Source organism: Phyllostomus discolor, chromosome 1, assembly GCF_004126475.2.
Source record: "Phyllostomus discolor isolate MPI-MPIP mPhyDis1 chromosome 1, mPhyDis1.pri.v3, whole genome shotgun sequence".
NCBI lineage: Eukaryota > Metazoa > Chordata > Mammalia > Chiroptera > Phyllostomidae > Phyllostomus > Phyllostomus discolor.
Genome location: NC_040903.2, coordinates 70065384 through 70088641, shown reverse-complemented (window position 1 = coordinate 70088641; position 23258 = coordinate 70065384). Strand labels below are relative to the sequence as shown.

At 39.6% G+C, this 23258-nt stretch overlaps 1 protein-coding gene and 1 pseudogene across 1 annotated transcript in view; both read left to right on the top strand.

The window, feature by feature from the left end:
• Positions 1-23258, top strand: part of ITIH5 (inter-alpha-trypsin inhibitor heavy chain 5) — an 82341-nt gene that overhangs the window by 5773 nt on the left and 53310 nt on the right. The window contains exons 2-5 of the mRNA XM_028507846.2: positions 6253-6297; positions 15804-15967; positions 16828-16929; positions 20112-20362. Coding sequence (XP_028363647.1) covers positions 6253-6297; positions 15804-15967; positions 16828-16929; positions 20112-20362 — 562 coding nt within the window. The remainder of the gene's footprint in view (positions 1-6252; positions 6298-15803; positions 15968-16827; positions 16930-20111; positions 20363-23258) is intronic.
• Positions 11854-13149, top strand: LOC118500284 (annotated as a pseudogene).

The window sequence follows — 23258 nt, the reverse complement described above, 5'->3', positions numbered from 1 at the left end:
AGCCTCTTACGGTCACACAAGAACCTAGTACATTCTTTTTTTCATTTCCTTTGTAACTTATAAAGAATTATTTGGTCTATTAAATTTTCATGAATGTATTTCTTTTAACTTAGATAGTATGGTTCTTGATGGCAAAGATCACAGCTTATATTTCTCAATAATTGTTGTGGCCTGAACATCTTCTGTTCTGATGCCGGAGAGACAGGCTCAGTTCAGGAACAGCAAAGGATTCTATTTGTTCCCTCTCTTAAGTCTATGATTTGGGGCCCCAGGCAGGTTGATGGAAGCTCTGAGATTACTAGTCATGGCAGTCCCTGACCTTAAGTTGGAGTCAGTTACTTATCTGTCCCTACACCCCTCTCCCAGATTCTTACAGTGCAATGGGATCAGGAATGCATGACTGAAAACAATGATGATGACAGTGGTGTTATTTCCACTTCAGTCCTGGCTGGCACCAGGAACCTGTGTGTACCAGGAAGTTTGATTCTGGTTCAGTCTGAGTTTAAACTTGGACTGAAGTGTAGCCATAGTGATCCCCTGAGACGTCAGATAGTCATCTCAAAAATGAAAAACCAACTTCTCTTGTTCTCTTTAAAGCTTATTTTCTTGAAAAACCTATTTTACAAAGGAGGAAACTTCAAAGAAACTTCAGGTCAATCACAGAACATAATACCTAAGAGGGGCTGGGCTTTTCTTCTGACCATAGTTACATTAAGTGGTCCCCAGGCAATTCTACAATTTTGGACGGGAAAGGCCAGAGATGAATCTGCAGAACTGATAAAGACCTTCTCCAGGATGCTTATCACGGCTTTTCTTGAGCAGTCTCATACATACCACCTCATTTTAGAAATACAAACTAGTAGTCCCTAGAGTTGTTTGGTTCTCATTTGGAGTCAGGGCAGATGTCAACCTAAGTCCTACATTATTTCTTTCTATCCCATGTTCTACAGAATAGGAGGCTATCTGGTGGCTTATGATGGCAATTTACAATAGTATATTTTTTGAAAGGAGAAAGGATCAGGGAGAGGATGGAGATTAAAACAGTTTTTGTTATGCTTTTAGTTTACAACTAGAAATATCTTTCTTTTTAAAAAATATATATTTTATTTATTTTTAGAGCAAGGGGAAGGAAGGCAGAAAGATGAGAAACATCAATGTGTGGTTGCACCTTGCACGCCCCCTACCAGGAACCTGGCCTGCAACCCAGGCATGTGCCCTGAATGGGAATTGAACCTGTGACCCTCTGATTTGCAGGCTGGCATTCAATCCACTGAGCCACACCAGCTAGGGCAGAAATATCTTTCTTGTGTTTTCTTTTATTGAAAGTAGTAATGATTAATTCATCAAAACCTGAAGTAATCCAGTCCTGACAGATGTGGCTCAGTGCGTTGGGCATTATCCTGCAAACTGAAAGGTCGCCAATTCGATTCCAAGTCAGGGCACTTGCCTAGGTTGTGGGCCTGGTCTGTGCCACAGGCAACGGATTGATGTTTCTCTTGTACATCAATGTTTCTCTTCCTTTCTTCCCTGCTTCCCCACTCTCTAAAACTAAATAAAAATCTCAAAAAACTGAAGTAATACAGAAAAGTTAAAGTTGAATTAATTTTCTAAAAAGAAAAAGAATTCAACCACCCAAAGGCCCCACATCATTAGCATTTTGGTGCACATTCAAACATACAACAATGAGGTCATGTTAGAGGTAGGGCTGTGTTACTTGATTTAATTACTTAAACATGTGTCACTAATATATCAGTCAGGATTGGCTACACTGTACTGTGGTAACAACACCCAAATCCCAACATCTCAAATGACAAATGTTTATTTCTTGCTTATACAACTTGTCTGTCCTGGGGTAGCAGTGGAGAGTATGCATGTTGTGGTCAGTTGGGAACCTGGACTTGACAGAGCAGCTACTGTCTCAAACACCACTAATTACTGTGCCATAAAGAAAAGGCATTTCTGTAGTACCACACATCGGTAATTAAATATTTGGCCCAGAAGTGACAAATGTTCATTGCATTTATACCTTCTTGGCCAGAACAAGTCCCACGGCCCTGTCTTGTCACAAGGGGGCCAGGAAATGCAGTACATCTGGCAGAGAGCTGGAGAAATATTTGGTGGACAGAATTGAAGTCCAGCAAAATGAACATTTATTGATGGCAATAAACATAGGTCTACATTATCATATTTATTAGCCATATTCTAATTAGTCTGTATATCACAATATATTTAACCAAACCACTTTTAAGGGTGATTTATGCAATTTCTAATTATTAACAATTGTTTTAAAAGTTGCAGAGAATTTTCTTGTACATTGATACAGTGAGAATATAAACTCTTATAGCCACTTGGAAATCAGTTTGGCAATTTCTTAAAAGTTAAATTTACCATACATCCCAGGAATTCCACTCCCAGGTATCAACCTGAGGGTAATAAAAACATACACCCAACATCAAGACTTGCATGTGAATTTTCAAGCAAGTTCCATATCATACCCAAATAATAGCTCCTAAGCAGAAATAACCTAAATCCATCAGCTGATGAATGGATAAACAAAATATGGTTTATTCATACAATGGAATATTATTCAGATACAAAAAAGAATTAAGTAGTGATACATGCTACAACATCGATGAATCTTGAAAAGATTATGCTAAGTCAAAAAAAGCCAGTCATAGTGGGGGTGAAAGCAAGGGAGGGAGGTGGGGAAAAAAAGCCAGTCATACAAGACTGCATATAGGATGATTCCACTTCTATGAAATGTCCAGAATGAGCTGATCCACTGAGACAGAGTTGATTCGTGGTTGCCTAGGGCCAGCAGAAAAGCAGGGGTTGTGAGGTGACAGTTAAAGGATACAGAGTTCCTTCTGGGATAAATAAAAATGTTCTAAATTGATTATGGTGATCATTGCACAGCTCCACAAATATACTAAAAACATTGAATTGTGTACTTTATTTTTTAATTATATTTTATTGATTATACTATTACAGTTGTCCCACTTTTCCCCCCTTTGCCCCCTCCACCCAGCAACCCCCTCAGGCAATCCCCACATCATTGTTATGCCAAGTGTATAAGTTCCTTGGCTATTTCATTTCCTATACTGTACTTTACATCTCCATGGCTATTCTGTACCTACCTATTTATTCTTTTTAATCCCCTTACCTCTTCACCCATTCCCTCACACCCTCTTTCCTTTCGGCAACCATCAAAATGCTCTCCATATCCATGATTCTGTCTCTGTTCTTCTTGTTTGCTTTGTTTGTTTTTTAGATTCAATTGTTGATAGATGTATTTATTGCTATTTTATTGTTCATAGTTTTGATCTTCTTCTTTTTCTCAAATAAGCCCCTTTAACATTTCATGTAATAATGGTTTGATGATGATGATGAACTCCTTTGTTTTTTCTTGTCTGGGCAGCTCTTTATCTGCCTTTTGATTCTAAATGATAGTTTTGCAGGTAGAGGAATCTGCTTTTCATGACTCTGAATATTTCTTGCCAGTCCCTTCTAGCCTACAAATTTTCTTTTGAGAAATCAGCTGACAGTCTTATGGGAACTCCCCTGTAGATGACTAACTGCTTTTCTGTTGTGACTTCTAAGATTCTCTCTTTTTATTTAAGCTTTGGCATTTTAATTATGATGCGTCTTGGAGGGGGCATCTTTGTGTCTGTCTTGTTTGGGACTCTCTGTGCTTCCTGGACTTGCATGTCTATTTCTTTCACCAAATTAGACAAGTTTTCCGTCATTATCTTTTCAGATTTCCAATTTCTTGCTCTTTCTCTTCTCCTTCTAGTCCCCTATGATACAAATGTTGGCCCACTTGAAATTGTCCCAGAGACTGCTTATAGTATCCTTATTTTTTAGATTCTTTTTCTTCTTGTTCTGATTGGTTGTTTTTTGCTTCCTTATGTTCCAAATCATGGACTTGATTCTTTGCTTCATCCACTCTACTGTTGTTTCCCTGTAAATTGTTCTTTATTTCAATTAGTATGTCCTTCATTTCTGACTGGATCTCTTTTATGCTGTTGAGGTCCTCACTAAGTTCTTTGAGCATCATTATAACCAGTGTTTTGTATTCTGCATCTGATAGATTGCTTATCTCCATTTTGTTTAGTTCTTTTTCTGGAATTTTTATCTATTCTTTAATTTGGGCCATGTTTCTTTGTCTCCTCACTTTGGCAGCCTACCTGTGTGATTATATGTATTAGGTAGAGCTGCTTGACCCCGTCTTGGTAGCATGGCCCAATGTAGTAGGTATCCTGTAGGATCCAGTGACACAGCCTCCCCTGTCATTCAAGCTGGGTACTCAAGGTGAGCCCTTCATGTATCTGAGTACATCCTCCTCTTATATTTGAGCTTTGACTTCCATTAGCAGATCAATGGGATGGATTTACCCAGGCTAGTAAGCTGCGAAGACTGGCTATGACCACTGACTACCAATCTCTGCCCTCTGTGGAGGATTACTTGGGCAGGGGCAGGATGGTGGTGCTCTGATGTGGTCTGCAGCTCTCTGCTAGATGCATACACTCTGGGGTTTCCTGGGGGGTGAAAGCCAAGGTCAGCCCCTACCTGTGTTCTGCCCAGGGCCACTCTGCATGAGCTGTAAAGCAATCTGATACGGCTGCTACTTAGCTGGGCTTGGAGAGTCCCAGGTGAAGGCAAACTGTGAACCCAGGCTGGCTGTTGTTAGTGCCAGCCCTGGGTCCACTTAGCAGGAGGTATGGGGGGCTGGAAACTTAGTGAGGCCTGTTGTTGCTTGTTTGAAAGGATTTAGGAATTTGTGAAGCATGAGCCAATCATATGGAAAAGTCACAGTTAACAGTTTGGGTGGGCCATAAGTTGAGTGGGACAGAGTCTCAGTGGATCTCCAGGAAGAGGCAAACTATGTTTGCCAAGTTGATGGAGTGTCAGATATGGCACCTACTTGCTGGCTCTGTGAGTCTGTGCGGGAAGGCTCAGAAAAGGGACAATGGCCTCTGCTCACATTTCCGTGTGGGAGAAAGCTTTCCTCCATCTCCCACCTTGTTGCCAGTCAGTTCAGTTCCTCCCTGTATGCCACTGGTGCCTTTCAAACTTCTACTCCTGTGCTAGAGCTCAGAGAGAGTGAGTAAGCCTGTGTGTGGTTCTTTAAAGGAAACTGCCTGGGACTCCAGAAGTTTCTTCCACTGACTCAATCCCTGCTGGTTTTCACAGCTAGAAGTTATGGGGACTTACCTTCCTAACATTGGAACCCTGGCCTGGAGGGTTAGATGTGGGGCTGGGGCTCCTCATTCACAAGATATCCCTCCTGAATTTTTATCTACCTAACATGAGTGTGGGACCAGCCCATTCCCAGTCTCTGCCCCTCCTACCAGTCTGGATAGAAGTGGTTTCTTTAATTCCATAGTTGTCAGACTTCCATTCAACTTGTTTCTGATGGTTCTGAGTGACAGTTGTTCTGTATTTTAGTTGTAATTTTGATGTGTTTGTGGGAAGAGGTGAGCTGTGTTTACCTATACTGCCATCTTGACTGGAGGAACATACTTTCAATTATTCCCCATAAAACCGTTAAAATAAGACATACGTAAGATTTAGGCAAATCTTTCAAGTTTTTAATCTACAGTGTGAAATTGTCCCACAGAAAGGACAATTTATTACAGCAACAATAGTTCGCACTTCAGTTATTTAAACAGTGATTTTCCATGAGTAAAGTTCAACGATAAGCTGGGACTTTTAAATTAGTCCAGAGTGGCTGGTTCATTAGCATAATTTTTGAAAGTGAGGATCTTGTCATCTTCCCAGGGTCTTCCCCTTCATGTGAAAGCACAGCAAATCATCAAGAAAAACAAAAGAACATTCAAGTTCAGTTCAGCTTTGCTTTCAGGGTTTCCTGAAGTTTTGAGTTGAATAATTGAGTAAGGTCAAACACATTTACTTATTGTAATGGAGACAATATGAAAGGGCTTATTTTCAAGCCCAAAATAAAATAAAATAATGCAGATGAACTTTTTGTTCTTGTCAATTCATCCATACTCCTCTAGCAGATTTAAAGACACTCAGACGATGGGGCAGTGTGACGTCGTGGGTTCAGCAGTCCACCAGGTCTAGGAGGGAAGAATGCAAATTCTGTCTCAGAAGCTTTCTGACTAAAGATCAAAACTGTTTTTCAGGATAGATAGTCCGTTTTGGGAATTTCAATTGATTTTAACTTCCTTATGTAACTAACTCCTTTGAGAATAATCTCCCAATAATATTTCATGACTTCTCTTTTAGGTTGGAGTCAGGGTCCCGAGGCAAGTCCGGCTGTTGCAGAGGCTGGTATGTATATACATGGTGCGCCTTACATCTGTCCTCTCACTAGTCTGGGTATTTTGAACCAGGCACTAACTTTGTTTGCAGCTCCTCCAAAGTTTATAAAGCTGCTTGTTGAAGGATTCTAACATGAAACAGAGTCACTTTTATAAGGCTTTCTTTAAGTGGATTTTTCTTTCTGGAAAGAGACTTGATTATTTCAGTAGGACTATAAGGACAAAATGTGAAATTCTAAAGGCCTTCTTATGAAAAACACACACCTAAATTCACCATTACTTTTTTAGACATTCTTACATGAAAATAAAGGCTATCCTATGAAGCAAACAACTAAAGCAAATGAAGAATTCACATTTGTAAAGTAAAGCTTCACATGATACACGTTAGGCAAGGCTCTCAATGCATGTTGGAGACTAACAGATGGTAGCTCAGGCATTCATTCAACAGTTTTTTGAATGCTTACTATCAGCCCCGCACTGTTGCAGGCACTGTGTACACAGCAATGAACAAAACAGACCAAAGGTCCTGTCCATCACAGTGCTTGAATTGTAAAGGGGCACAGTGATAAATTAAACAAATACATTGTAAGTGTATTAGTAATAGAGAAGATAACAAATACCATGACAGAGGAAGATGGGGGGAACTTACATACATTTGCATCTGTGAGATTTTTGGTCATCACTTTCAAACAATGGGATCCTATAATGACAGCCAATATATACTGAGTGCTCACCATGTACCAGGCATTGTTCTAAGTGCTCCATGTGTCATAGCCCAGTCACCCTTGTCACAATTCTTTGAGGTATTTTACAGATGAGAAAAATGAGCTTCGGAGAGATTAAGTAACTTGCCCTAAACTACACAGTTGGTGGGAGGTGGAAGAACCAGGATTTGAGTCCCAATAGTCTGGCTTGTGAGGCCATGCTCTTAACTAATACACCAAACTGCCTTCTCAATTATATCTGATTTTCTATTTATTATTATTTTCACTCAACACTGCCTCACCTGGCCTAGCTCTATCCATTCTTTTACATGGAGAGAAATACTCCATGTTGTTGGCACACCATTAGCTATTAAGCACTCTACAACTGATGACTTCCCAATTTTTTCCTCTATGAACACTGCTGCAAAAAGCTTTCTGTTTATTCTGTTATGGGTGGTTTTAATATAATAGTCCAGATTTTTCATTAGGAGGGCTCCTGGATCACAATGCATGTACATTTTAAATTTTGATAGATGTTTTCAGATTACTTTTTGAGTACTGTTACTCTTAATACTATCTGTGTTAACTTTATTTCTGTCAGCAATAGAAATAATAATTCTTTTTTGACTTACCAGTCTTTTAGATATAAGGTGATTTTTTATTGTTCCTTTAATTTGCATTTCCCTAATTACTTATGAATTTGGACTTTTTGCCTATACATTTCTTGGCCATGCAGAGTAGTTCTGTGAATTGGTTTTTTCAGGTCCTTCCCTCATTTTTCTCTTGTGTTTTTATCCCCTACTTGTCAGTGTGTTGGGTAACTTTGTGTGTTATTGATACTCTGTCCTCTAAGTTGGAAGAATTTTCTCCTAAATATGTCACTTGTCTATTAACTTTGTTTATGGTATATTGGGCATTTGAAGGTTTTAAGTTCATAAGTAATAAATAAGTTTTTCTTTTCTTTTTAGCCTTTGAGTTTAGCCAAAATTTTCTTGGCCCCCATGACTGACACTTTTAATCGAATTGCCCCGATTTTTTGGAAATCTCTAGAAACTTTAGAAATCTTACATGTATTATAATTTTTTAACACGACCTTTCTTTGCCCATTCAACTGGTACCAGAATGATCTTTCTAGGAGTAGACCTGATGCTTCACTTTCACAAATGTCTTCAATGATTCTGCATCACCTAGAGCAGGGGTGTCAAACTCATTTTCACTACGGACCACATCAGCCTCACGGTTGCCCTCAAAGGGCCGAATGTAATTTCAACTCCTTAACCATTAAGGAGTAGTTACATTTATAGAGTCCTAAAATTATTTCAGCCCTTTGAAGGCAACCGCGAGACTGATGTGGCCCCCGGTGAAAATGAGTTTGACACCACTGACCTATAGGATTAACTCTAAGAACATACAGGGCCCTGAGTAATCTGGTCCTTGCCTGGCTACCTGAGGAGTCTGTCTCCTTTATTTTATACTCAGCTGTATCACACTAACTTGAATGTTCTCTATTCTCATTAATGAATAGGATGTGGGTGGTAACAGCTGGTATTCATTATCACTGCCACCTCATGGACCACAGGGATTTGCTTGATTTTATTCTCAATTAGATACCCTTTTTGCGAAGCTCTCTGACATCACATACACGAAAAATGTTTATAGTTTGAAAAGCAGAGTGTCTTTGTGTCTGAGTCTCCATGGTGCTTAACATATATTGGCCTGGTTTTCCTAAAACAATTAGACTGTCATCGTTTAACCTACCGATGGAAAGGGCCATGGCAGGCATCTCATTCGGAGTGGGTATTCTAAAATTTGTAGACCGGAGTTGTTTTAAGCAGATGTGTTGAGATTAATAGACATGGAAATGACTATAATAAAGGAAGAAGTTTATACTTACAGATTTGCAGGAACAGGAGGCATAGCACACCACATAGGGCCGCATTGGGGAACACCAGGGTCGGTCAGGAGGCAGAAGAAGCAGAGGAAGAATGTGGGCCAGAACCTTTACTGGGTTTTTGCAGGAAGGAATTGGTAAGTAAGCTTAGGATTGGATAGTTGGAATAATTTTGGCTGACTCTGGGTGATAGTGTTGGTCCCTGGTTGTCTGGGGGTGATTTAGGGCAGATGAATGTTGGCTGGGGGTGTGAGAGTTTAACAAAGAAGGTGGTTGAAAGTGCAGACTCTGGACTGATTGGTTGTATATCAAACATGTGCTGCCAGGGGAGTTGTTTGTTAACCATATGAATTAGCCAACCCTGGGATCGAGGCCCCCAATGCCAGAGCTTTAAGAATATAGGAAATAAGAAAGTGTAGTCAATACAGCAGATAACATGGCTCTGGGCACCATTACCTCATAGAGGGTTGATTATATGTGTGCCCATCTCTCTACTCCCAACTCTAACCACCATGGTTTATTTTTTAACCATGGTTTATTTATTTATTTTTAGAGAGGAGGGAAAGAAGGGAGAAAGAGAGAGAGAGAAATATTGATGTGCAAGAGATACATCCATTGGTTGCCTCTTGCATGCTGTCCCCAAATGGGGACCTGGCCTGCAAGGCAGGCATGTGCCCTGACTGGGAATCGAACCAGCAACTTTTTGGTTCACAGGCTGGTACTCAGTCCACTGAGCCACACCAGCCAGGGAACCATGGCTTATCTTTTTGTAGGAGATGTACAAAGTGGGTTTTTCTTCTGCATGAAGGTGATAATTGCATTTTACCTTTCCTCTCCTCTAAACATAATAAAATATTGCTAAGTAAGTAGTATTACTTCAGATAGGCAATCCTGAGCTTATGCAGAGGGGTACATTACTTCTCCAAGGTGATAAATACAGGTGCCTGATCAGGGAGGTGCTTCATCTTGAGGTCTTCTGTTTCATGTGATAATGATGTGGCTATGTTGTTTTTCTCAGCCAACTGCCAACCATTACACTTCTCCTTTATAAAGTGAGAGGGAGCTGAGTTAGATGATTTCTAAGGTTCTCTACCACCTTCAGAATTATTTCTCCTAATGATCACTGAATTATAAAACCAGAATAAAACAACAAAATGTTAATCTTCAGGGAAGAGGCTTAACTTCTGGCAAATGCCGATGCAAACATTCCTGAGTTACATTTCCAGATGGCATCTTGGGTAATTCAGGACATCCTCTGGGCGACTCCATACTAAGTGACTCACATGAGTCACACAGACACGTTTGTTCCCTCGAGAAGCTAATTAAGACACTCCCTGCCTCAAACTGCTTTTCCAACTGTTTAGCTTTTTTATGGAAAATACTGAAGAAATTATTGTGTCATAGGAAGACTTGATTTCTGACCCTATTTTCCAGTTGGCATTCCCAAATGAAGTGATTTAAGTATAAAAACGGAAAGCATGTTGAATTTTTAAGAAGTGTGCTCTGGGGAAAAACTGAGGCAATTGTTTTATAGCTTTCCATTTATGCCATACTTTCATGAACCTTGGCCATTCCAAGTTCTGTACTTGGCTTTTGGGGTTGTCCATTTCCTGACAATTTGACATACCTGTCCAGTATTCTTCTCACAATGTATCCTTTCTAACTGAACCATTCTGTTCTTTGTCTCAGGAATGTGATGTGGTTCATTGCTATTTCCATAAATTTTGTGTTTCTAGAATGTTCTTTTTGTTCTTTTCCACCACATACAAATTCTATGTCTGTTTTAAAACTCTTTCTTAATTTTACAGACCTCACTAATTTCTCTTTCATCTGAAAACTGTATATAGCATATATATATATCCCTATACCTTCCTCTATTGTACTTTTTTCCCAAAGTGATCATAGTGAGTGCCTTGAGAGAAGGAACCATATGTAATATTTTTCCCAATCATTCATAGTATTTAGTCTATCATAGTGTTTAATAAATACTACTTTATTACCATTTTCTTTTCTTGGGTATTTATTTTTCTTTAATTGTTCAAGAAGCAGAAAATTCAATTTAATTTCATAAATGTTTTTGAGTTTTATTTTATGCTGAGAGCTGTGGGTGAAAAAAAATTAGTGTTGGTCCCTGTTCTCCACATGTGTACAGCCTAGCGGGGGTGGGGATGAAGAATGGGTAGCTTGAGGAGAGTGGGGGACAGATTTGCACACAATTTCAATAGATTGTACACAGAGAGTGCAGTAACAGAAGGGCAAGGCCTATGACTTGAGAGTCACAGCAGATGCTCCTATGGAAACACAGTTATAGAAGGAGCCATAAAACTAAAATAGTTTTGTGAAACTCTCCTCAGCCTGTCTGTTGGATCTGTAAATTATGCCTCCCATTCTTGATATAATATTATGGGAAAATCTACTATATCCATAACCTTAATTTAAGATAAAAGAAGGTACAATGGTATATATAGGTAAACCTAGCCTTTTATCAGGTGTCTCTGATTTTCACATTTTAAGTTCAATGAACTTATAATTAAAAAGTATGTCACAAGTGACAACAAATCAACATGACATCAAAAAGAGTCACCGATGTACCAAGTGAAGAAGATTTTTAATTATTTTAAAAATAGTACTGGGCAAGGACTGCCTACTGAAAGCTAAATTATTTGGACTGCTATGCATCTCAAGCTGTATACTCTTACCTAAGATGTGAACTTAAGAACTGAAGATGTGAACTAATAGTATTCTACTTTTATGTAAAAGAGATAAGCAATAGGTTGATAAGAATTTGGGGGGCATTTGAGCTGGGAGTCTCACAGCTGCAGCATGGGTAACTCAGTTGCAGCGAGGCCCAGGCGGAGGAGAGCAGCAGCACACCACTTGGTGAGCCCTGTGCCTTAGCAGCTTTGGAGGCACCCGAATGTCACCCTGGCTCCCTCAGTTTTGCCTGCCTTTGTTAGCACAGTGACTGATCAATATCAGCTGCCCAAGAACAGATTGGTGAATTCAAGGAAGCTTTCTCCCTAGTAGAAAAAGATGGCAATGGCATCATCACCACACAGGAACTTGGCACTGTCATGAGGTCACTGGGTCAGAACTCAACAGAAGCTGAACTGACCAGAGAAGTGAATGCCAATGGTAATGGCACCATTGACTCCCCAAATTTTTGGCTATGACTGCAGAGAAATGAAAGATACAGACAGTGAAGGAGAAAGCTACAGGGCATTCGGAGTCTGTGACAAGGATGGCAATGGTTACATCAGTGTGGCAGAACTTCATCATGTCGTGACAAACTTAGGAGAAAAACTAACAGATGAAGAAATAGATGAAATTGGCAGAGACACAGATATGGATGGAGATGGACAAGTCAACTATGAAGAATTCATATAGATGGTGACTGCAAAACGAAGACCTACTTTCAACTTTCCCCCCTGTAGAAGAATCAAATTGAACCTTGCAAAAAATAGTAATAATAATCTACTCATTCTCTTTCTATATAGCAAAGCTGAATGTCAGGATTATGTTCTGTCAACACACAAAAATATGCATGTATTGGTTGGTGGCCTTCTCCCCTATAGATCAAGCTATACATTAGTTTTACAATATAAATGCTTGTACTACCTTAATGATAGGGAAGCTCTTAGTGGACTCCTTGCAGAAGATCCTTTTGCTAATGATTAATACACTGTTTGGGCTTGCCAGTTTTTCATGTATACAGCTTGACCATTGAGCACCATCAGGGATTTGTATTAAAAATGACAAATGAAAAAACAAATTCAAAACTTATTCAAATAGTTCTAGCTCAGTGTGTTAGTGTAAGTGGTCATAGCTGGTTTACTGAAAGAAAACACATTTAAAACTGGTGTGTAGAAAAGTGGGTGATGGATAAACTGTCCAGACATAGCCCACTAGCAGGATGGTCCTCTTGTACTTCCATGTGCCCTGACTCTTGGTGATGGTGACACATCCTGGTGGCATGCCCACGTGTGTTGGTTTTGCATCGTCTGCATTGTATGAGAGCAAAATGGGTGTCATGCTGTCAGCATTTCACCAAGGAAGCATCTTTGGACCCTTTGTTCATAATACCTTTTGAACCATGGCTTGGAGCCAGCAGAGGTAGACTGTGGGTATGGACTTTAGTACAGCCATCAACACTGCTGTTCAAGAAATTACAATTTACATCTATTCCAAGTTGTAAATGCTAGTCTTTTTAATATTTTCCAATAAAAAGACCATTAACTTAAACAAATAACTTTTGGAAAATGTCAGAATATGACCACAGTGCAGAATGGGTTCAGCTTAACACCCTATGTCTTGAATATTGACAATTTAGTGGGTGATAACTGAGGTTCACAGGTAGGGTTTGATTCAGCAATAAAGACTGAGTTATATTTGGCATGCCGTCAGAGTTCTATATTTTATTGGCCACTTAACAGTGATCACTGTGCAAAGCCTAGAATGGCCAGGCTCCTTAGTGAGCCCTTTATAACTGAGGTATGATTGGAAGTCAGAGACCCTAGTCTCCCAAGCTGGGTCTATTACCCCCTAGCTTTGGCCTACATTGGTAGACTGAAGGGATTGGACTTAAGAATCTTATTCTTTATATTTTGTGTTTATATTGTAGTTTTCTTTGGCAGGATTTTAAGGGTTTTTTCAGTATGCATAAATCTAGTTCAGAAAGCAAAACAAATAAAACATATAGTGATCAGAAACAGCATAAAGTTAAGAATAACTGACAAAATGACTAGATCTCACTCAAACGCTAGTCACACTACAGTAGGGTTGCAAACTCTAAAATGTCTTAAGAGATGAGGTAGGCATTCCAGTTTTATTGCTGTATAAAAGTCTTCCCCAAACTCAGTGGCTTTTAAGCCACAACCATTATTGCACCATGTGTGGGGCAGGGTTTGGGCAGGGCTCAGCTGAGTGAGTCTTCTGGCCACAGGATGCTGGTGGAGGTCGCTCGGTGCTGTTTAGGGGCAGAGGGGCTGATCTGGAGGGCCCACTACAGCTTCGCTCTTGTGCTGGGCTCCTGGGCAGGAATGGCTGCAGCTGGGCTCCACTGCCACAGCGACTGCATTGCCTACACACAGCCTCTCCAGCACAACAGTCTCAGTCTAACATGGTAACTCAGAGCCTCCAGAGAACGTGTTCCATGAAACCTGGATGGATGTGGTAAGGCTCCTGTGACCAGGCCTCAGAGTCCTAGGACATCACTTCCAGTGGGTTCTATAGGTGAAGGAAAGTTACTAAGGCCCAGATTCAAAGGGAAGCTTATATTAAACTCCTGCCATTGAGGAAGTTCTCAATGGCAGGAAAAGTGAGAATTTGTGGCCATTTTAAAAAAATATTTTTTCTTTCATTCTTTTGTTATTATAGTAAAATACCTATAGCACAAAATTTGCCTTAGCACTTTACAGTGTGCAGTTCAGTGACATTCATGCTATTGTGCAACCATTGTCATCGTCCATCTCCATAACTCTTTTCACCTCACAAAACTGAAACTGCATACCCATTAAATAGTAGCTTCCCACTCTCCCCTTCCCCCAGCATCTGGAAACCACCATTCTGCTTTCTGTCTAGTAAATGCATGTACTTGGAATCATACAGGTATTTGTCCATTTGTGTCTGGTTTATTTCACTTGGCATAATGTTCTCATGGTTCATTTGTGTTATAGCCCATGCCAGAATTTCCTTCCTTTTTAAGACTGAATAGCATCCTGTTTACATAGATACAACATTTTGTTTGTCCATTCAGCCATAAATGGATGAATTTTTGTGAAAAATGCTGCTATAAATATAGGTGTGCAAATTGTGGCCATTTTTAATCCAGTAGAACAGAGGACATCAATGAGTGAAATAGGCTAGGAATAAGGAAAATTACAGTAAAGACACAGTGAAAATGGCCACCCACTTTCAGTCTCAGCATCAACAAGACATTTGGGATGTGTAAGCCTAGGGAGCTGGGGGCGTGGGCTGTGGGTCTGATCTACGGCAGCAGCCAGCATTAGTGCCAGCAGCTCCTGGGCACATGGGGACACACAGCCACAGCGGCTCTACTTTCTGTTTCAAGGAAAATGGGCATTATGGATTTTTATGTGACCTTCCCCAATTTTTAAATGTTGCCACCTAAACTTGAAAACCTTTTAAAGATTGTCAACTCAAATAAAAATATCTATGGGCTATGTAATTTGAGATCTCTTCCTAAAATACACCAATCAGTAAAGATATGTAATGATGGATATCAGGGCCTTATCTGTTTAAATAGTGTAGACCAGAGATCAACAGACTTTTTTTTTTTTAAGAAGAAGATACTACCCTTACCAGAGGTTTTTAGGATAAGTTTAAGCAGCATAAGCTTTCCTTTTTCTGGGTTCTAATTCTTCAAATACTTTCTTAAACTCAGTATCGATTCCCATTTTATAATGATGTGACCGTAATCCAAATGGAAAGCCCAGAATACAACATCTCTAAGTGGATTTTGAAATTAATTTGAAAAGGAGAATCTCTTTAGGCATGCTCTGATTTTTTATCAGTTTTGTGATCCTATAAATGTGATCTGAACATTTATAATAGAAAAATATTATATATTTCACATACATCTAAAATTCCAATAATTTATTAAGGTACTTAGCAATGCGTAATCTCTGTCAAATTGGAAATCTTAACTGTGTGTGTTTGTTACAGTTAGGTGAGAAGATGTGCTTCTATGTTATAAACTGGTTCTGTAGCCAGGTTTATAAGCAGAGGGAGTAAAAGGTGGAACGTCAGGGAAGACAAAAATAAAGAAGTAGAGAATTACAGGTCAAAGTCTCCCAAATTAAAGATTATTTCTTATGGGGAAAAAATACCCACATCTATCCCAAATGATTGAATCATGCTTTCACACATCATGGAAAATGCTGTGTGTTTTAATTTCAACAGAAAACCAAACCTTTGATGACGGAGTTCTTCGTGAAGTCTACCATTATTTCTCGCTATGCCTTCACTACAGTTTCCTGCCAAATGATGAATAGAGCTTCTGAGGACCAAGAGACTGAGTTTCTGATGCAGATTCCAGCCACAGCTTTCATCACCAACTTCACTATGTAGGTGACATTGGTCAGTGACCCCAGAATGAGGACAACTATGTACGGTGGTCAGGGTGAGCCTGAGATGATGTGTGGCCCACAGCCTTGGCTGTGAGAATCTCTTTCCCAGTTGATAGCATATGGGTCAGAAGGCTGATCCTTCTTTCCCTTCTTCCGTCCTTCTCTCTCCCTTCTCCCTTCCTCCCTCTGTTTTGTGTTCTTACTCCTTTCTATGACCTCTTCTTTTCCTCTTGCTTTCTCTCCTTCCCTCCAACAAGGTTGGGCACTCTTCAAAGTGATTGTACACTTTTAGGAAAAAGACCATGCTGTTCTGCTCCAGAAATTTTATAATAATAAATAAACAAATCAATAAATGAGACAATTTCAGACAGTAGCAAACGCTATAACGATGGCAAACAGAAATGAGAGGGGCTTGTTGAGGTGGGGAAATCAAGGAGGTAGCTCAGAAAAGGCAATGTTTATGATGAGTTCTGAATAATGAGACAGCATGAAACCTTCGCTATGTTAGTTATATTTCTTCCTTTCCCAGTGGATGGTAAAGATATGCAAAAGAGGGGAGGTGCTTGATTTGCATCTTAGGCCTGGACAGGATTCAAGTACATGACGTGTCTTGGAAGTTTGAGCAGATTCCCTGATTTCTTCCTGAAGAATCATAGAGGCACCGTGGGCTGGGTCTTACCTTCTGTACCTATTGAAAATTGCCCTAGAATAATTCAAAGGTAGATCCTTGGTTTGGAACATAGGTTCTGCATATCCAACAGGCAAATAAAAATATTTTTTACTGTTGTCATGGTTATGAGATCTATGTTTGTATTTGGGAGCTGCAAGCTGGTAACACAGCTGTCTCTGGTTTACAGGCTAATTGGAGACAAGGTGTATCAGGGAGAAATCACAGAGAGAGAAAAGAAAAATGGTGATAAGGTAGAAGAGAAAAGAAATAAAACCACAGGAGATAATGGGTAAGTGACCTTTTATTAAGGAATTAAAAATTCCCTGTAGCAAAATGTCAAATTTTCTACCTCTTTGCCTAGCCACCTAGATCTTTTTTCTTCCTTTAAGTATTTATTTTCTTTTTTTACCATAATGATGATGATGATGATGATGATGATGATAATAATAATAATAATAATAAAACATACCTTGTTAACAGCACAGAAGAGAAGGATTTATAGTAAAAAATGAACATTTTAGTACTCCTACTCCCCAGTTCTCACTCTCTAGAAACATCCACTTCTAATATTTTTGTAGTTTTTTGTTGTTATCTCCCTAACTCTAAATATTTTATGATAGTCTTTGTTTTCCCAAATGTGATAAAAATCAGATATTACCCATTGATTCTTTGCTGGGAAGACACAGGATTTAGCATAATTGCAATGCTCCCATTCTCCCTCTGCATTCCAAATTTTTACATAATTATTCCTTCTTCTTACATCAGTTTAAGCAGTTGCACCATCTCAGACTGGACCTGCGATCTTCGATGACATTGTTCCCTCCCCTGTGCTTTACCGTACCTTTGGGTTTCCATTTCCGGTGCCCATCTTCCCTTATCTAATCGTTCACTTTCGCATTCCCGGATTTATTGGCTTTTAAATTCTGACCTGTCATGATATGTGTGTTTTTTGTTTTGTCTATAAACTGAACCTAAACACTGACCACGAAGAAATAGCATTTACTTTTTTACCCATACATAAATAACTAGCTGCAGAGCCATCTAGTATACTAAGAGAATCTAGAATACCAAGATTCTCTTTCTCTCTTTACCAGCCCATCTGGAGAAGCATGATTTCTTAGTATCTAGATAAAATGTGAAATTCTGTGAACATGTAAATCTGCTTTTTGTTCATTAATAAAAGAATATAGTTTTGAGGAAGTTTGTTCTCTGAAACCATACACTGTCAGACACTCCGCTGTTGGAAGTCTTGTTAGAGAGAAGGGAACATGTGAGTCATGGGTTCACTTTGATCATGAAAACCAACCAAGGTCCACAGCTTCAGATGAGGGGTTGTCTGCCACAAAAGTCCACGTTTATCTTAATTTTGTAGTTCCTAAGGACAAGGAACCTTGAGTTTGCTTCTCAGTTCAGGCTGATATTAAATGCTTTGCACACGGCCCTGCTCTTCTTTGAGCTTCCAGACACTGCTTCATTTGACTTTGCCTGCACTCCACCCTTCCCCCAATCCTGTAATAACCCGTGTCCTCCTTTGTTTGGCAAGATGCTCCATGATGCTTCTGGTATATAATCTCCTTTGCCACAGTAGGTTATTAAAGCCTAACTTTGTTGGTCTATAAGTGGTCTTTATCAGATGGGCTTTATCAGGATTATCTTCTCTTACAATTCATAAATTGTTCAGAATCATGCCACAGTTTTGTTTAGTCAGATCACAACACATACATACCTGTTTTCTCCTGGAGTTTCTAATTGATTTTCCTGTGAGATAAAGCATAATTTTGTCACAATTAACATCTAGAAAGACACAGAACTCATTTGAAATGGTGACTACGTAAACAGCCATAACAGTGACATCCATGTCATTGTCAACAGCAACTGGAAGGCATCACTAATTGAAAGACATATCCTGATTTCTGAGCTGGTTTTTTTTTAAAGATTTTATTTATTCATTTCCAGAGAGAGGGAAAGGGAGGGAGAAAGAAAGGGAGAGAAACACTATGTGTGGTTGCCTCTTGAGTGCACCCTACTGGGGACCTGGCCCGAAATCCAGGCATGTGCCCTGACTGGGAATCGAACTGGTGACCCTCAGGCTGGCCCTAAATCCACTGAGCCACACCAGCCAAGTCTTATTTCTAAGCTGTTAAACATGACTGAATAGGTGTCATGGAAGACTGTCATTGCTTTGCAGCCTTAACATATGATGTTTATCTTGGGATACCTTTTCATTTTTATCTGGGTTGATTTAATTACTTCTTGTATTCCATATCCTCCTCCTTCTTGATTTTCACCCTCACTTTGCTGGAGTATATTCTCAAGTAACTTCCTTAGAATGAGTGTGTGAGAGGCAAACTTTCTGAGACCTTGCTTAAAATGTTGACTGTGTATAGAATTTAAGATTCAGAATAATTTAGCATCCAAACTTTGAAGACATTGCTCCAGTGCCTCAAAACATCCAGCATTACCAATGATGCATTTAATGTGGCCTAATACCATTTCTTTTCTTTGTTTTCTCTACCTGATATTCTGAAATGTACAATAAGGAGTTTAGGTGTCAGTCATTTTTTTTATTGATTCTGCTCGGCTCTGAATAAAACTTTTTCATTTTAACACTTCTGTCTCTTTTTAACTCTGGGAAAGAGAAGTATAGGAAGCCTGTCATCTTAACCATTCATTCATTTACACATAAACTTGGAGTTCTCCCTGTATTTGGTCCTGATTCTCACTCTCATCTTGTGGTGTTCTGCTGAACCAGAAACTGGAGTCTCTCTGCACTTCTGCAGGTTGTTTGTTTCTCTGCTTTGCTGAAGACCCTTCCCACATAGTCTGAACTGTAGAGTTCTTGGTCTACTGAATTTCCCAAGTCTTCCAGAAATGTTTTCCCATGTCCTACCTGCTGATGGTTGCCCCTACCACTCTTACTCTTTTTGTTTAATCCTTTACCCTCCCTGTTATGGTCAGTCTGCCACCTTGAATCAGAGAACTTTCACTCCAAGTACTGAAAATATTATTTGTATTTTTATATGCTTTGTAATCCTTTACTTTTTACCCTTCCCTTAAACACATCCATTATATTTTACCAAGGTGTAAAAACCTCATATATTAGCTATTTTAAAGTTACATAAAATGTCTGGTTTATTTGGCTATCCCCACAAAGAAGCAAATGCAATTTACATGTTGACCCCAATGCTCTCTCTTACAGCAATTCACCTATTTCAGCATCCCCTTTCCCCTCTGTCCCCTTGAGTATGACTCAGGGAGAGGTAGGAGAGTTCAGCAGTGTTTGAATTCTCTACTCCTTAGTACCCTTTGAACCTTTGCAACCTTCCTCTAGTGTAGGCCTTTACTTCTCCCAATGCTAACTGTTACTTTTAATTTCTAAGGACTGTTACAGAGAGTTCGGTTGTGCCCCAAGGAGACATGAGGGAACCTGGCTTTCTTTGACTCCTTGTTCCCATTTTTTTTTCCACACAGGGAGAAGGGGACTGAAACGTTCAGAGCCTCCATAGTTATTCCCAGCAAGGACAAAGCTGTCTTCCTCCTGAGTTATGAAGAGCTCTTGCAGAGGCGGCTTGGGAAGTATGAGCATGTCATCAGTGTGCGACCCCAGCAGCTGGTGGGGAGGCTGACAGTGGAAGTGAATATTCTGGAGAGTTCAGGCATCACATCACTGGAGGTGCTGCCTCTACACAACAGTAGGCAGAAGGGCAGCGGGAGGACGGAAGGTGAGTGGTGCTTGCTGGGTAAGACGAGGTATTCTTGGGTAACTCAGAGCTGGGTGTTGGCTTTAGAGCAATTTATAAAACAAATGGCACTTTTTTCACAAAAGCTCTGAGTGTTTTTCAGGAATTTGAATGATTGCAACAAAACAAAGACAGTGCCCTCTACAATTTTTTTAAGCTAGTCTTTATCAAGAAATTTTAAATGTTTAAATTATTTGACAGAGTAATTTCACTTCTGGGAACCTAACCTAGGTGAAACACCTAAAATATTGGAGATGTTATATGCATGAACCCATTTGATAATACTTGTAGTAGCAAAAACATTCCATCATTCTAATTATTTAACCATACAGACATGGTTAGTAGACCATTGTTACAAACATGATTCAGATGTTATGAGGGAAAAAGACACAATTGTGCATACACCTTAAATATGATACCTCTGTTCAATAAAAATTTGACAAAAAACTAGAAAGTTCAATAAAATAATCATTTTATACTAGGGGTGAGGGATTATGGGGTCATAAAAAGCATAAAAATATGTTTTAAAACTAATAGTTTACATTAAATATTCACTTGTGTTGGGCCTTATCCTATAGTGCCAGTAAGGCTTGGACAGGTGGGTCCACAAATTGCCCCAGAATCAGAATGACAAGCTTTCAGATCATTGTGACATTGAGGCCAGAGAAATGCTGAGCAATAAGTGAATATGCAGAATCTTAATTCAACCCCTGTGATTGCAAGGAAAGTGGCCCAAGAAGTCTTCTTGTACGAGAATATTTAGGAATGAGATCGGAAGGGAACAGGACAAATGACTTGACCAGGGCAAGAAGAGAATGTTGTGATTTTACATAATGCAAAAATAATCCAGAAGTGACTTGTTTGCATGAGAAGTGGTTACCCTCAAACTCTGGAGTGTGTCCTGGTCTGTGAGGGACTCAGGTCTTCTGTTATGTATTAATTACAAACATTGAGTTTGACCCTCTCAATCCAGACTTAATTGAGATTTTAACATATTGTCAAGGTATCTGACATTCAGAAATGTCATGAGACACAATACACCGTTCTTATGTCATGTGAGTGGTCATGTATATGGTTAATGGATTCTAGTTATCAATATGAACTATAACCTTGAAAAAACTACCTAGGCCCCCATAAGACTCAGCTTGTGCATCTGCATATCAGGGCTGATAACTACCTCACAGGGCCATCGGGAAGTGTTAGTGTGTGCAGAGTGCCTCGCCCAGAGGAAGAGCTTAGTAATTGTTAGATATTGCTATTATTATTATCATCTTATTTTTTCTTTGCAAATCAATATTCTTATTAGATTATAAGTGTGATTTTGAAGGCAGATCTTTGTCTGATTAACCTGTATCTCCTTAAAATGCCTTTTAGAGAGTAGATCGCTAAGTAAGTAACTGCAAATTAGAGGAGAAAGCAAAAAATACATATACAGGGTTCAGCACAAATAATGCTCCTTTTTTATGACCTGGTAATCTGTATCAAATCTTCTATTACAAAATCATAAGCATGTAATTCTGTGAAATATCATACTCAAACACTCCATATGACATTTTAGGTGAAATGTTCACATTGCTGTCCATCTCGTGTGAGATATTCATGTACCTGACCAACCACACTCAATGGTGTTACTTCTGCCAGACCCTGTATATATATATATATATGCACCGAAACTAATAGCAAAGAATGTCTTCAGTTTCATTTCTTCCTCATCATAGTTTATAGGGATATTTTCTTATGTACAACTGTGTGAAGGAGATCTTCCTGGGGGAAGGGTCTTTGAGAGTGTAGGATCTCAGAGAGGGCAGAGCAGCTGTGCCATGCATCTGGAGTGAATGCCCAGGGCTCAAGAGATGTGTGCAGGCCCCCCATAGGAGAATCTGAGGGTCACGCTGCAGTAATGAGATGTATGTGTGTTTTGCCTTACTTTCAGAACGACTATGACTGCTCAGAGATGTGCGCAAGTTGTGTTGTGTGTGTGTTATGCTTGGAGGGGGTATAAGTCCAATTGTTGACCTGAAAAGTTGCTTACTGTTTATATTCAGGGCCTGAGAGAATCTCAGAGGAATTTTTCCAGACCATTGATCTCTTGGGACCTGTTTATTTTTAAGAAAATTGTTTTCTTAGCTCTTTGTAGCAGAGCAGATATTTTCTCTCCAGAGCATGGAGGTTTCACAAGCATTTACCCAGGCCAGGTGCAGAGGACAGATTTTTGTGCTCCTCATTCCCATCTTTAGGGTTCAGCTGTTATTGTTCCTGCAAAATAGAAGCCTCAGCAGGAGCGGCACACATGTTGTGATTTTGTCTGGATGCTTGCATGTTTCTAAAAGAAATCTGGGGTAGAGATCAAACTAGGCTTGGCTTTGCACCAACAGGAGCTGTGACTGCATGAATGTGGATCCAGCCAGTACATTCCTCTGTCAGAGCTGGCTGCGTTCAGAAGTCAGAATTCTGGAGTTTCTCTAGGCAAATCTCAGACCACTGGACCCATTTGCATCTTTTAAGGAAACAATTCTAGATAAGGATTACTATGTGCAAGATACTAGGCCTGGCACTTTGCATGAATCATTATCTCATTCAATCTTTATAACAACCGTCTTAGGGAGTGTTTTGTAAAATACTGAGGGTGTGAGTTCAAATTCCCAGTTTTCCCTTCATTATATAAACACACACACACACACACACACACACACACACACATGCCTAAAAGCAATATCACCTATCTTTGCCTTTGGTTTACTTTCCTGCTGTATCAGGATTGGGCCCATGGCTACTGAATTGTACATTAACAGGCTACTTCTCAATCTATGAGCTGATTCTCTGAGGTGTAATTTGGAAGCCAAAGTGTTATACTTTCTGGATTAGTAAAATGTCAGCT